At 35.4% G+C, this 16,697-nt stretch overlaps 1 protein-coding gene across 3 annotated transcripts in view; it reads right to left on the bottom strand.

Annotated features, from left to right (window-relative positions):
* LOC131678576 (uncharacterized) overlaps positions 1-16,697 on the bottom strand; it is a 173,444-nt gene that overhangs the window by 143,124 nt on the left and 13,623 nt on the right. For 2 of the 3 annotated variants that reach the window (XM_058958798.1, XM_058958801.1), the window contains exon 2: positions 12,539-13,029. In XM_058958798.1, the coding sequence (XP_058814781.1) occupies positions 12,539-12,567 (29 nt within the window). In that variant the 5' untranslated portion in view covers positions 12,568-13,029. The remainder of the gene's footprint in view (positions 1-12,538; positions 13,030-16,697) is intronic. The other variant, XM_058958800.1, reaches the window with a different exon arrangement.

Here is a 16,697-nt window from a genome sequence, read left to right as displayed (position 1 = left end):
TTTTGGTGGATTTATTATTGACAGACGTTTTCTATAATGCAGAAGGCGCGATTTACATTGAAGTAGAAAGTCATTATTTCACTGTTTGAGCGCCTTTTCTATCATCGGTATTAACAATGTTATTTGCTGTTCACAACGACTGATGTTCTCGTCTGCGTTCAAAGCATGTTCAGACGAGGCAACATATATGTTGTTTAAGAGTTCTTGCTGGATTAATGCCTTCAGCTTGACTCCCTTAATTCTCCGAGTAGCTGAGCCTAATTGATTGATATGACGCAAAGCTAACTCGTAGTTAAGTTCCTCATCGCTCAAATGCTGAGGATCCATGTTACTATACTAAAGGGTATCCAAACGTGTAGTAATACTAAATTGTGGAGAAACATTTCCAAACGGTAATATTGGTTCGATTTGGTTGGACGCCAGTGTAACAAAAGGGACGTACTAACTCTCTTCTTAATCTCTATGTACTCACAGCGGGCCTTCGGCCCCGTGCGGTCACCGCCTATTCTATGCCACCTCGCACGACTTCCCGGACTTCCACTTTTCGCACATCTTCACCGTCCTCGCTTTCTCCCCTCGGCTCGCCGCGTCTGCTGACGACTTCCCACGTGCCGTTGGTTCCCGCACCGCCTTACAACTCTCACTCGTCTCAACCGTACAATTGGACGTCCCTACTGTCCTGAAGAGGATGGCGTGCCTGACAGCAGTTTGTTCTCGTCGACTCTTAGGTCCGGCACAACAGGGAACCCTAAATAAGAGAGCATAGGTTATGTCTCGCCAAACTCATCGATCAACCGGACTTACTCGTCGATCCCCTGTTGTGATTGTGCAATGAAATGAAGCGCTGCACGATTAATGTTGATCCTTCGTTGTTCGATCGTTGCTTGTTGCACGTGACAATTGTGGGCTTTGACCTGCCAGCAATGCTTTTCCTCGAACAGTGGCGTTGTCTGTGTTTCGCCCCTGCAGAAAGATCGTATTCAGATGACATTTGCTAAATCCCGAAGAATTGCGTGTACCTGATTTGGTTGTTCCGCCCTCTTCCAGACCCTGTCGGTTCTGCCGTGGTGGACCACTTGCCGTTCCACTTTCGTGCCGTTCCAACCACGGGTGAGATCGGTTGGATGACTAGGCACAGCGGCTTTCTGTCGAGGAATATCACATGATGTTGCTGACCCTTTTTAATGAATTTGTCTTTTCCTACCTCTACTGGGAGACGTTCCGTTCGTTGGGTGCAATTTAGCCCACCTTTGCGTGTGTCTTCTGTGACGATTGAAGCGGTTTGCTCTCCTGCACTTGCTGCCACTCTGACTAACCGACCTGCACTGATCCGCGTGTGCTTTTTGCCACCTTTTGCCAGCGAAAAGCACTGTCTTTGTCCACGAGAAATGAGATGCTTTGTTTCCCTTTTTTGTCTCGTTCTGCGGTGACGGATACACTTTGAGGAAGGTCTGCTGTGGAAGTGCGTGTTAAGGTGTTGTCGTGCTTGTCTTATGCGATGTTCTGGAACTGTCTGTGCGAGGGGCTCTTCAAGTCGCTATTACAACTATTTGTCTGTGGTACTTTTATTTCGTGCTGCTTTTAGTATCGATACATTGAGTTGCTGGCTTAACTTCAAATGTGTTTTTGTGCCGACATAATAATCAAACGTAACAATCTTTGTGAATACATTTATTTTTCCAGTTGCATAAACATTTGATCAGTGGGAAAGGGAGAAGAAAAGGGACGCCTGTGCATATTTTCGAAGACAAACAGAATATTTGGCCCTACAGCATTTCGGTGTACCTCAAATTAGTCAAAATTTCAATATTTTCAAATCGCTTGGGATTGGTGGATCGGACAAGATCGGAAGAGTTCGAATATTTTTTGTATAGCTGAAATCTTGCTTTGTAATACTGCTTCAGCAACTTTGCCGGATCTAGCCGTATAATGTAACTTTTTTATAATTCAAATTTGGAATAAAATGTTAAAACAAGGTATTTTTGCCTTTCTCAATAGAAAGGTATTGCAATTGCTCTGAAAACCGACTTTTTAACGGAGGCCCGGAGGGCCGAGTGACATATACCATTCGATTCAGTTCGTCGAGTTCGGCAAATGTCTGTGTGTATGTATGTGTGTGTGTATGTATGTGTGTGTATGTGCGTCTGTGTGTGTGTACGCGAACACAATCTTCGACTTTTTGGGACTTTGCCGATTTCGCACCTTTTTGCCTTTCTCAATAGAAAGGTATTGCAATTGCTCTGAAAACCGACTTTTTAACGGAGGCCCGGAGGGCCGCGTGACATATACCATTCGATTCAGTTCGTCGAGTTCGGCAAATGTCTGTGTGTGTATGTATGTGTGTGTATGTATGTGTGTGTGTGCGTCTGTGTGTGTACGCGAACACAATCTCACTCATTTTTCTCAGAGATGGATGAACCGATTTTTACAAACATAGTCTCAAATGAAAGGTGCAACGTTCTCATAGGCTGCTATTGAATTTATAATGGATCCGACTTCCGGTTCCGGAATTACAGGGTGATGAGTACGATCACGCAGAAAATGTCGATTTTAAAAAAGTCTGCAATGAATGTATAATGGTGAAAATTTTTCCAAAATGTGACCACAACTGCTTCGTTTTGTAGTACTAGGTTATTAACAGCCATTCAAAGTCTCTTTGGTCACATTGGCCACCATCATCGGTTCCGGAAGTCCCGGCGGAAGTATCCAAATTCAGACTAACAGTCACATCGGTTTCTCGGAGATGGCTAGACCGAATCAACCAAACTTAGTCTCAAATGAAAGATGTTGCGTCCCCGTAAATGGGTATTAAATTTTATCCCCGACCGACTTCCGGTTCCGGAGTTACGGGTTGTGGCGTGCGATCACATAGCAAATTGTGATTCAAACCGATACCCCGATGGAAGCAAAAAAGGTAAAAATTTCGCTAAAATGTCTCTCAAATAACTTAACTTTGCAGTTCTAGGTCACCGACGGCCAAACAAACTTTCGTTGACTACATTGACCACCATAGACGGTTCCGGAAGTGCCCGGGAAAAGCGGCCATCTTTCATAACTAGCAAACTCATATCATTTTCTCGGAAATGGTTGGGCCGATTTTCACAAACTTAGTCCCAAATGATAGCTATATTATCGCCACAGATGTCTATAAAATTTTGCACGGACCGCTTGTATGGTTCCGGAAATATAGACTGAACGGTCCGGTCACACATGAAATTCCCATATAAGCCGGAACTCAAAATTTTTTTCAAAGGGGGGACCCCATGAAATTTTAGAAATCGAATTCGTATTTTTGATGCCAAACATCTTTAAAATGCATGAAACGTCGAGATTTTATGTTATCACGAAAATTTTTTTTTTAAAAATCGATTTTGCACCTTTTTGCCTTTCTTAATAGAAAGGTATTGCAATTGCTCTGAAAACCGACTTTTTAACGGAGGCCCGGAGGGCTGAGTGACATATACCATTCGATTCAGTTCGTCGAGTTCGGCAAATGTCTGTGTGTGTATGTATGTGTGTGTGCGTCTGTGTGTGTGTGTGTGTGTGTGTGTGTGCGTCTGTGTGTGTACGCGAACACAATCTCACTTACTTTTCTCAGAGATGGATGAACCGATTTTTACAAGCTTAGTCCCAAATGAAAGGTGCAACGTTCCCATAGGCTGCTATTGAATTTATAATGGATCCGACTTCCGGTTCCGGAATTACAGGGTGATGAGTACGATCACGCAGAAAATGTCGATTTTAAGAAATTCTGCAATGAATATATAATGGTGAAAATTTTTCCAAAATGTGACCACAACTGCTTCGATTTGTAGTACTAGGTCATTAACAGCCATTCAAAGTCTCTTTGGTCACATTGGCCACCATCATCGGTTCCTGAATCCCCGGCGGAAGTATCCAAATTCAGACTAACAGTCACATCGGTTTCTCGGAGATGGCTGGACCGAATCAACCAAACTTAGTCTCAAATGAAAGATGTTGCGTCCCCGCAAAATGGCTATTAAATTTTATCCCCAACCGACTTCCGGTTCCGGAGTTACGGGTTGTGGCGTGCGATCACATAGCAAATTGTGATTCAAACCGATACTCCGATGGAAGCAAAAAAGGTAAAAATTTCGCTAAAATGTCTCTCAAATAACTTAACTTTGCAGTTCTAGGTCACCGACGGCCAAACAAACTTTCGTTGACTACATTGACCACCATAGACGGTTCCGGAAGTGCCCGGGAAAAGCGGCCATCTTTCAAAATTTACGAACTCACATCAGTTTCCCTGAAATGGTTGGGCCGATTTTCACAAACTTAGTCCCAAATGATAGCTATATTATCCCCACAGATGTCTATAAAATTTCGTACGGATCGCTTATATGGGTCCGGAAATATAGACTAAATCGTCCGGTCACATATGAAATTCCCATATAAGCCGGAACTCAATTTTTTTTCCAAAGGGGGGACCCCATGAAATTTCAGAAATCGAATTCGTATTTTTGAAGCCAAACATCTTTAAAATGCATGAAACGTCGAGATTTTATGTTATCTCGAAAAAATCTTTTTTTCATAAAAATCGACTTTTTGGGACTGCCGATTTCGCACCTTTTTTCAGTTCAATATTACCGTGGCTGTTTTTTCTTTTTCAAAATTTTAGAACTCGAATAATGATTCATTTTCCTGTATATGGTTGTCATGTGATGTATAATAATAAAATGTAATATATGCATTTAAAAGTTTTTAATGAATATAAACAACGCACACATTCTCGTGATTCATGATTGAGAAAGGCACAATTGCACCGCTAGGTGGATTAAAAGAGGTTTTTAAAGTTGGTGCAATACACAGCAAGTTTACTTTTTTAGTTAGTTTTAAGCTGAAGTTAAACAAACGGTTGTGTTGAACTACGTTTGTAATAGTATTATCTTATTTAATACAGTCATCATCACTAGAAAGCGATTTTGCTGAATATATAACGAAAACGATTAAAATATCCCTTAAAATATCACCATTGGGCATACATGCAAAAATTCTTTAACAATTTTTGACATACTCCTAATTTTTCCACGTTATACAGTATGTTCTTAGTAGAGATGGTCGGGTTTCTTTTTTTTCGACCCGAACCCAACCCGAACCCGAGAGCTTGAAAATTGAAAAACCCGAACCCGACCCGAGCCCGAAATTATAAAATTTGAAAAACCCGCACCCGACCCGAGCCCGAAAATTTTAAAATAAGAAAACCCGGACCCGACCCGTACCCGAGAATGAAAATTTTGTAAAACCCGAACCTGACCCGACCCCGAGAATTTTAAAATTTGAAAACCCGAACCCGAACCGAACCCGACCCGAATCCGAAATTTTTTAATTTGAGAAACCCGACAGTTTCAAACAACCTTGCCTGTCGTACTTAATCAAAATTTCTAATTTTGTATCAAAAGCGAATTCTATACATTTCTTTTCTAGGAAATGTAAAACCATTCCTGCAAGGCAGTTTGCTATAATATATCACATGTTAGCTATGGTAATTTACCAGAGCAGTACCACCAAATTTGTGATTTCAATATATGGGAATTGTGAAATCGTCCCCGGGGCCCGGGCTACAACGTCCTTTTTAGTCAATGATTACAGTTTATTTTAACTGCAAGCATTCTTTATCATAAATCAATTTGATTATTATTATTAAACTTCTATTAAAGCACGCAGGTAAAACCTATTTGTTGCATTTGACCAAATTAACAGTGCCCGCTTAAAGTTTGTTTGGGGTACAAATGTACCCCACAAAACCATTTACGTTAACGTTTTGTCGTGTTTGCATAATTCCGAAGACATTATTTTATCTTTTTTTAAAAAGCAAAACATCGATACACAGTAAACGAAAAACTTGTGAAAAATTGTATGTTTGAGAATAAAACTATCCAATTTAATTATAAATTTAATAAAAAATTAGGCATATTAGAGCGATTTTAGTTCTTGGCTACGAATGTATCGCAAAAAACCGTTTACTTAGAGAAAAAGTCACGAAACCGTTGTAGGGTTAATGGACAATTATTATTCAATATGTAGCAAAAAGTACTACCATTAACTGCACTCGCAACACCCACTGTTTGATTTCGGATCAATAGATTGGTGTTTATTGTTTCTACTTTCCGTAGATTTCTACTCGGTTTGCTTTGGACCCTATTTGCTGTACGCTTTAGCTGAGTTTTACGCGTTTACTCTGACCGCGACCTACGTATCGGTTTTAAAATACCTGTCGAAATTAATATTTTAAAACAGAAAGTTGAACCAATATTTTCCGATAAATTCCTGTTGACTTGATTTATTACTAATTATCATTAAAAATAAATCGCAAAGAGATTTTAGATGTGAGACACGTATTGTTGAATGCTCTCTCATGAATGTTCTTTTAAAACATAAAATAATTCAGTCAGTTTGCGAATCTGAAGAGACAGAATTTTATACAAGAATGAAAAAATACTATATTTGAGCACCAGAAAATACGACGAATTCTAGCGATTTAAAGGTGCTACCATTTGCTACGGTTATATGTGTCTTTCATTCGTATCACGAAGTATAAAAAAGGCTGGATTTTGTGTATATACAGCGTCAAGAAATGGTTGGGGTGTTTTGTTCAAAACCCGAACCCGACCCGACTCCGACAATTTCTAATTTGAAAAACCCGAACCCGACCCGAGCCCGAATGTTCAAAATTTTCAAAACCCGGACCCGACCCGAGCCCAAGAATTTCAAATTTCAAAACCCGGAGATGGTCGGGTCCGGGTTTCGGGTCTAAAAACCCGAACCCGACCATCTCTAGTTCTTAGGTATGTAAAAAAAATATAACGAAACAAAAAGATCGAAAAAAAATTTTGGTTTTTGGCCAAGAATTTGTTCTAGTTACTCCTCTGTGCTACGCCCGTGATCGCTCAAGCTTGATAATATCCTGGTAATAAGGTGAACGTTTTAGCACTTACGAAGTTTCAAACGCGAACCTACAAACGTCCGTGTTCTCGCGATCATGAACGGTCCGGAAATCACTACCCTCCGTCCTCGCAACTTAGCTCCATACATTCCACACAATAACACAATAATGTAAAAATACAAAAACACAGAATTTCATAAATACAGGAATGCAAAGATACTAAAATGCAAAAATACAAAAATGTTAAAATATGTAGATTCAAAATTACACAAATACAAATATTTAACAATACGAGAATTAAATAATTCACAAACGTAAAACTCGAAAGTACAAAAATATAAAAATGCAAGAATACAAAAAAATAAAAATACAAAAATATAGAAATGCAAAAATACTAAAATACAAAAATACAAACATTTAAAAATACATAAATGCAAAAATACAGAAATGTAAAAATACAAAAATGCAAAAACAGGATAATTCGAAAAAAAACCGGCAAATACAAAAGTACAACAATCCAACAATTCATATACAAAAATTCCAACACGCAAAAATGCAAAAATACAATATGCAAATGCAAAAATACAACAATCCAACAATACAAAAATACTGAAATACAAAACTTCAAAAGCACCAAAAAATCAAAATACAAAAATATTAAATTGCAAAAATACCAAAAAAACACAAAAATACATGAAAACAAAAATACATGAATAGAAAAATACACAAATCCAAAAATACAAAAATATACAAAAATAAAAATTACAACAATACAAAAATAGAGCAATGCAAAAATACAAAAACTCAAAACTACAGTAATACAATAATACGAAAATATGATAATGCCCAAATTAAAAAACACAAAAATATAAAATAATAAAAATGCAAAAAAATTCAAAGCTACGAAAAGGCAAAAATATAAAAACACAAAAAGATAAAAATACTAACATACAAAAATGCAAATATTCAAGGGATCAAAAATGCTCAATTTCCAAAAAAATAAGTTTTCAAAAATTCAAGGAATAAAGATCTCAAGAACTCAAAAACCTCAATATACTAAATACAAATATTTAAAAATACGCAAACTAGTACAAAAATTCCAAAATTCAACAGATCAAAAGCTCGAAATATCTAAAATTGAATATATCAAAAATTCAGAAATTTTAGAACTCAAGTCTTCAGTAATTAAAAAAAATTAAAGCTTTCAAAAATTCAAATACTCGAAAAAAATTCAAATCATGGATTCAAAAATTCCAAAATTTAAATATTCAGAAATTCGAATATTCAATGATTCAAAATTTTCAATGCTCGAACATTAACAAAAACAAAAACTCAAAAGAAATTATAAATTGAAAATATAAAAAATTGAAAATATGAAATAAATTCTAAAATTCTAATATTCGAAATTTTTAACAACCTCTGGAATAAAAAAAAATCACAAATTCAACTATTCTTCAATTTTAAGATTCGAAAGTAAGAATTTCAGAATTTCAACACTACAATAGTACAAATGATTTAACATTTTAAAATTTTTAGTTTTTTTAATTTTGAAGTTTTAAAATTTCAAAATGTTTATATATCAAAATTTTTAGATTCTTAAGATTTTAAATCTTGAATTTTTAAAATTTCATAATTTTTTAAGTTTATATTTTTCATGATTTCTTAATTTTTAAATTTTAATCATTAAATTTTTAAATCTCTAAATTTTTACATTTTCGAAACTTCAAATTTTTAAATCATTGAATTTTGAAATTCCTAAAATTTTTAAATCTCAAAGTATTTAAATTTTTAAATCCTTAAATTTTAAAATTTTAGGATATTTAAATTTTATAAGTATTAGATTTTGTAACTTTCTGTCTTTAAATCTTATAATTTTTTAATTCCTATGCTTTAATTTATTTTACAGTTTTGAATTTTTAAATATTTTAGATTTTTAAAGTTACAAAATGCTTACATATCCAAAATTTAAAATTTATGAATTTCCAAATGATTAAATATTATATTCTTAGATTTTTAAATCTTCAAATTTTAAAATTTTTAAATCCTTTTGATTTTAAAATTTTTAAACCTCTTGGTTTTTAAATTTTTGATTTTTAATGTTTAAATGTTTAAATTTTAATGTACTAATATTTTCAAATCCTTGCATTTTTTTTTAAATCATTAAATTTTGAAATATTTAAAAAATTTCGATTTCCAGGATTCTTAAATTTTTAAATGTTTAAATTTTTAAAAGCTTAAATTTTTAAATCTTTTATTTTTTAACTCTTCCGATCTAAAAATTAATAAGTTTTTGATTTTTTCAATTTTAATGCTTCTAAATTTTTTATTTTCTGAATTTCTATTGCCTTGAATTTTTAAATTTTTAGACATTTACATTTTTTAATCTCTAACTTTTCAAATTTTTGAATCGCCCAATTTTCAAATTTTGAGATTTCTGAATTTTAAATTTTCAAATCTGTAAGATTCAAAATTTTTAAGAATTTCGATTGTAAAAAAATTAAGCTTTTAGTAATTTAAGTTTTCAGAATATAGCATTTTTCAATCTTGAAATTTTCGATATTTTCTATTAAAAAAAATATATATTGAATGCTAATTTTGAAATTCTTGATAAAATTTTTTCATTATGTCTTTTATTTTAATATCTTTAAATGCTTGAATATTTGAATTTCTAAATTTTTTGATTGCTAACTTTTGAGATATTGATATAGTGAAATTTCAGACTTTTTGAATTTTAAAATGCTTATATTTTCAAATATTTAGGTTCTAAAATTCTTAAATTTTTAAATTTAAAAATTCGTGAATGTTTAAATTTATGAATCTTTAATTTTCAAAAGCGTAAATTTTAAATTCTTTAATTTTTGAAATCTCCAAATTTTTAATTTTTTTTAGATCGAAATCTTTAAATTTTTAGATTACTGAATTTTCAACTATTTTTTTATTTTAAAATATTGAATCCTTATTTTTTTAATTTTTATATTCTTACATTTTCTAATTTAAGTTTTTCTATTCCAAAAATTTAAATTTTTTACATTGTTTTCTGGTTTGCTTTGGGCAGTCATCGCGAGAGTTCAAGTGTGGCGTTTTATTGCTGGAGTACCCATGGAGGGAGGAAGGAAGTGAATAGTGATGGTTCGAAAATTAAATTCAAATAGAGAAAATAAACATGCACCTAAAATCGTTCGGTAGTGAAGTGAGAGAGTGTACACGCTTACCGGCCGTTACCTAATTTTGGGTAGAATCCTACCCAAAATGGACTAAAGTGCATCTCCTCACTTTTGGGTAACAAGCTTTGAACTTAAATTTTGGGTAGTGTGAGGACTACCCAAAGTTTGGGTTACAGATAACCCAAGCGTTGGGTACAGAGCGGGTAACCCAAAGTTTAAGTAACGATGAAATAATCCAAAATTTGAGTAACGAGCGGATAACCCAACATTTGAGTAACGCGCGGATAACCCAACATTTGAGTACTGAGCGGATAACCGAAAATTTGAGTACTGAGCGGATAACCCAAAATTTGAGTAAAGAGCGGATAACCCAAAGTTTGTGTACTGAGCGCATAACCCAAAATTTATAACGAGCGGATAACCCAAAATTTCTGTAACGTTTGGATAACCCAAAATATAGGCTTCCAATATATATTATATGGATGCTTGGCATTCGCACTAAGAACAGCCATCAATATGGGTATCATTTGAAAAGTAGCCATTTGTAGAAGCTGTAAATTGATGATTGGCGCCATTTTGAAATTCAAGATGGCGGCTTTCGGTTACCACAAAACACTTGAAACTACCATAAATATGGGTGTCATTTGAAAGGTATTGATTAGTTGAAGGCGAAAATTGATGATTGGTGCCATTTTGAAATCCAAAATGGCGGCTTCCGGTTACCACAAAACACTTGAAATTATCATAAATATTGGTGTCATTTGAAAGGTATTGATTAGTTGAAGGCAAAAATTGATGATTGGTGCCATTATGAAATCCAAATTTCGGCTTCCGGTTACCACAAAACACTGAAAACCACCATCAATATGGCTATCATTTAAACGGTAATAATTAGTAGAAGGCGAAAATCGATGATTGGCGATTGAAATCCAAGATGGCGGTTTCCGATTACCACAAAACATCAAAAACCACCATCAATATTGGGGTCATTTGAAAGGTAATTGTTAGAAGACAAAAATTGATGATTGACGCCATTTTGAAATCCAAGATGGCGGCTTCCGGTTACCATAAAACACTGAAAATCACCATCAATATGGGTGTCGTTTGAAAGGTAGTAATTAGTAGAAGGCGAAAATTGATGATTGGCGCCATTTTGAAATCCAAGATGGCGGCTTCCCGTTACCACAAAACACTCAAAACCACCATCAATATGGGTGTCATTTGAAAGGTAGTAATTAGTAGAAGATAAAAATCGATGATTGGTGCCATTTTGAAATCCAAGATGGCGGCTTCCGGTTACCACAAAACACTGAAAACCACCATCAATATGATGGTCATTTGAAAGGTAGTAATTGTTAGAAGGCGAAAATTGATGATTGGTGCCATTTTGAAATCCAAGATGGCGCCTTCCGGTTACCACAAAACACTGAAAACCACCATCAATATGAGGGTCATTTGAAAAGTAGTAATTAGTAGAAGATAAAAATCGATGATTGGTGCCATTTTGAAATCCAAGATGGCGGCTTCCGGTTACCACAAAATACTGAAAACCACCATCAATATGAGGGTCATTTGAAAGGTAGTAATTGTTAGAAGGCGAAAATTGATGATTGGCGCCATTTTGAAATCCAAGATGGCGGCTTCCTGTTACCATAAAACACTGAAAACCGTCATCAATATGGGTGTCGTTTGAAAGTTAGTAATTAGTAGGAGGCAAAGATTGATGATTGGTGCCATTTTGAAATCCAAGATGGCGGTTTCCGATTACCACAAAACACTAAAAATCACCATCAATATGGGTGTCATTTGAAAGGTAGTAATTAGTAGAAGATAAAAATCGATGATTGGTGCCATTTTGAAATCCAAGATGGCGCCTTCCGGTTACCACAAAACACTGAAAACCACCATCAATATGAGGGTCATTTGAAAGGTAGTAATTAGTAGAAAGTGAAAATTGATGATTGGCGTCATTTTGAAATCCAAGATGGCGGCTGGTAACAAAACACTTAAAACCACCATCAATATGGGTGGTTACCCCTCAGGTTTAAGAACAATTATTCACTAGTGGTCTATCCCCCATACGCTTGCTCATATGTCAGTGGCACCATAATTGCAAATGTGGCCATAGTCCCAACTACAAATATATTTGAAATGAATTAATCATCAACAAAAAACAAAAAAAAATGAATGCACAATTAAAATACTTGTCTCTTAGACAGCCAGAATTCTATATTATATTCCAGCCGGTATGACTAAAGTCAAATGGAATTGTAGTGGCTCGGAGCTCGGGTAAGCTACAGTCTTGTTCAAATGTTCCGTATTGCTCGATGTATCTGAAGTCAATAACGGAGATGACGTTGTTTCACCGGTGTTGACTATTGGAAGCCTCAGTTTGACATGACTGAAGTTTCCTTAAAAAAATGTTATTATATATACGTTATACCACAACCGATCATCTTAACCATACCTGAAGTCACCACGCAGATGCGAGGTCATCTAGAGGCAACCAAGGCCCATAGCAACAGGTGGAATATCGAAACAAGCCACGCGGCTCGCTACCAACGAGTTGCCGATCCACGAGGCAGCACGTCGAAGCCACGTGAACGGAATCGAACGACCGCAAGGAGTGCAGAGGCAGCAGAAATATTCTATAAAAAGTGGTAGAAATTAAATTAGTCTTATGGCGCTTTCGTTTGTTCTTGGTGCTACACAGGTGTAGTGCAAAAAAAGAGATAGACTGATTACACTCAGGTTTGAATGAGTGTAGCACCGACTACACTGGTGTAGTGCAGAGTCAAAAACGAAAACGCCATTAGTTTATCTTCCAGTGTATCCACAAGTAATAGTGAATAAATGTCGTTTCCTTATTTACTTACCAAATATTTTGAGGAGAAAAATTTCTTCAATTATTTATTTTTTTCCGTTCGTTGGCAACAAAAAGTGCAACTCGATCATCATCTGCAAAACGAAACGCGTCAGATTTTTAATTTTTAGTTTGTGTAATTTTGCAACATTTTCCCTTTAGATAGATTTAATAGGTGTTTGAAACAAGACGACCTAAAATGCACGGAATAAATTCTTCGATGCCGCACGCCATATTCTTTAGATTTGGAGTCACAGGACCGAATCAATTTTGCAACCCTGGGGGTATTGATGACAATGCTTTAAATATACGATTCGATTAATAGAATTAAATTACAGGACTAGATTTAAAATAATAAATATCCTTACATATCCAACTGCTCCGCAAAACGATGCGAGGCTACCAAAATTTGTTTATATTTCTTTAACCGTATCCAGGCCTGCGTTGACGATTTTCGTTTTCTCAGTTTTCTCAAACCACTCAAAAGAAATATCAAACTGGGACGTCATCAAGCGGTAAGTGCGGTCAAATTTGAAGGGACATGAGCCACTCATTATAAAAGTGTTAAATGTACCACTATTTGCTATAACTTGTTCGTACGATTTACGTTTTGCCTTTCTCAATAGAAAACTGCTCTGAAAACCGTCTTTTCAACGGAGACCCGGAGGCTCGAGTGACATATACCATTCGATTCAGTCCGTCAATTCTCTGTGTGTATGTGACCACAATCTCACTCACTTTTCTCAGAGATGGCTGAACCGATTTTCATAAACTTAGTCTCAAATGAAACGTGCATCCTGTAGGCTGCTATTGAATTTATAATGGATCTGACTTCCAGTTCCGGAGTTACAGAGTGAAGAGTACGATCACGCAGAAAATGTTGATTTTAAAAAATTCTGTAATGAATGTATAAAGGTGAAAACTTTTTCAAACTGGTGCCACATCTACTTAGATTTGTAGTACTAGGTCACTAACAGCCATTCAAAGTCTCTTTGATCACATTGGCCACCATCGTTGGTTCCGGAAGCCCCGGCGGAAGTATCCAAATTTAGAATTACAGTCTCATTGGTTTTTCGGAGATTCGACCAAACTTGGTCTCAAATGAAAGGTGTTTTATCCCCGTAAATGGCTATTAATTTCATCTCGATCCGATTTCCCATTCCAGAGTTATGGGTTGTGGGGTGCGGTCACTAAGCAAAATCTGTTTCAAATCGATTATTCTAGGGGAATTGTATTGACCATTAGAAGGTAGAAATTGAGCAGCTTCTAGTGCTGCGAGGGAAGCTCCTATCTTTATGAAAAAAGAATTCGTGTTTCTTAACATCACTGTTTTCAAGGAAAAATAGTTTTGAAACCCTACATGCACTAGAAAAACTTTGGGAATGAAAGGGTTAAAAGCAATAGATAGATGATTTGAAAAAAGGAAGAGCGTCAGTACGATGATTTCCATTTCACCGAATGCTAGTTTACGAAATGGATGATTCTAGAAACATAGTTATTTTTAATGGTACTATCGAAGTACTTAGAAATATAGGGAAGATCCGATATTATCAGCCACCGATATTGTCTGTGCCTGATTCAGTCTACCCCCGATTTTGTCAGTGCATTGACCCCATTCTGTCACCTCTTGCATGAAAATTTGTTTGATGGGCTCTATCAAACAAGCCAAGTCAATCGTCTTACATTTCAAAATTAATTTTTGCCTTCTACTAAACACTACATTTTAATTGACACCCATATTGATGATGGTTTTCAATATTTTGTAGTAAATGGAAGTCGCCATCATGGAACTCAAAATGGCGCCAATAGGGATCTTTAATTTGGAAAAATTATGTCAGTGTTACATTTGTACTGATAGCGGGTGTCCTCACGAGTACACTCATATCATTCTTAAACCTTAATTATTCTTTTCTGATTTTTAAATTTAAAAAAACCAGATTAAATTCAACCAACAAACTGACAGTTGTTCTACTAAATGACGTATATGCAAATATCTCGTTCGCCTCATTGTCAACCGGGTCAGCACCCCACACGGCATGATCTGGTACTTTTGCAATCCGCTAGCAGCCTGCCATCCCAAGTTTCATCTGCAAACTATGGTAGGTCTGATAAGGCAACCTATAGAGCTGTGCAAGTCGCATGGGTTTGGATGTGTTATTGTCTTAAAAGGAAACAAACTAAAACATGTTTTTTCAATAGTTTTTGGCCTAAAATTGAAAAAGGACTGAGATATTAACTCACGGTACTAATATGCATCAGAAAATGCCTTAACCCTCACACCCCTAAAGATCCCTATTATCAATTTTTGCCATCTACTAATTACTACCTTGCAAATGACACCCATGCTGATGGTGGTTTTCAGTGTTTTGTGATAATCGGAATCCACCATCTTGGATTTTTAAATGGCTCCAATCATCATTTTTTGCCTTCTAATAAACACTACCTTTCAAATGGCACCTATATTAACGGTGGTTTTAAGTGTTTGGTTGTAACCATAAACCGCCTTCTTGAATTTCAAAAAAACGCCTATCTTCAATTTACGTCATTCAGAAACTTCCCAACTGCCATTATCCAAAAGGAAATGTTACCCGAAAATTCAAAAAAAATATCTGAAAAAACGCAACACTTTTTGGTTCTAATCACCTACATTTTTTAGGTGAGCACGCGCAGAAAAATAATTATTAAAGTCGAATAAAATGAGGGTTAAAACAACAAATTTATCAAATTGTTCAGTGTTCAATAAAAAATGTTTGTCAATTTAAATAAAACAATTGTTGAAATAACTCTGAATAATTTATTGGGTCAAACATGAAAAAAAATTGAATCAAAAAATGTTTTATTGATCTAATCATAACAACAATCGAAACAAAAATACAAATTTGTTGTTTCAATAAGTCCGTTTGGTTGCTTTAAACAATACAAATATTTGTATCAATACATATCAAACATTGAAATGAAAAAAAACTATTTTATCAATTCAAATTGTACATTTCGTTGTTTTAAATATAAGAAACGTTCAAAATAATGGTTTTGAAATGTTGAGTCAACACCAATTTTGTTGCAAAATGTAATTATATTTGTTGCAGGGCATATAATTTCAACCATCGCTCCTTCACCTGGTACATTCGCATCAACTTCAGTAGTAACAATCGGTATATTTTCCGTGACACTATCGAGTGTCTCCTGTTCATCTGCAGAATTCACTTATTCTGGGCCAATTTCAGTAGCATCTATAAGGACTATTTAAGCGTGAGAAAACATCGCCACTGTCGCTGTAGCCTGACGAATATCTCGTACTACTAGAACTGTGTCTTCTGCAGAGTTATTCTATAAAATGAAGTTGAAAGCAAACAAGACTCTATGGATGCGATCGTCTCTGTTCTATTCTTTGATGCGTCGAAAAATCCAACAGCAGATTTTTCGTAGCATTCGTTGTACCTTCAAATGAATAAATTGTTCTCAACTCATTGCGCAAGACTAAATGATAAGTAACTTACCACTGAAGAATTTTGTTATGTTTAGAACCTTCGGCATAGCGACGGCCTACTCGCGTAAGACCATTACTTCCGCGGGATGCTTTTGCTCAGTTAGTTCCTCGGTCAAATGCTCGCTTGATATCAACTTCGAACGACTCAACGAATCCGGCAGTAATGCCAACTTGACCTTTGTTGCTATTGAATCCAACAAATCGCTGGAGAGTATATTTTCTTTGGGATTTTGTTTTCGATGTAACGCATCAAAAACAGATTACTTTCGATCGCTT

Source organism: Topomyia yanbarensis, chromosome 2 (genome assembly GCF_030247195.1).
Source record: "Topomyia yanbarensis strain Yona2022 chromosome 2, ASM3024719v1, whole genome shotgun sequence".
Lineage (NCBI taxonomy): Eukaryota > Metazoa > Arthropoda > Insecta > Diptera > Culicidae > Topomyia > Topomyia yanbarensis.
Note: the sequence above shows the minus strand (reverse complement) of the source record. Positions and strands in the feature narration are given on the sequence as shown.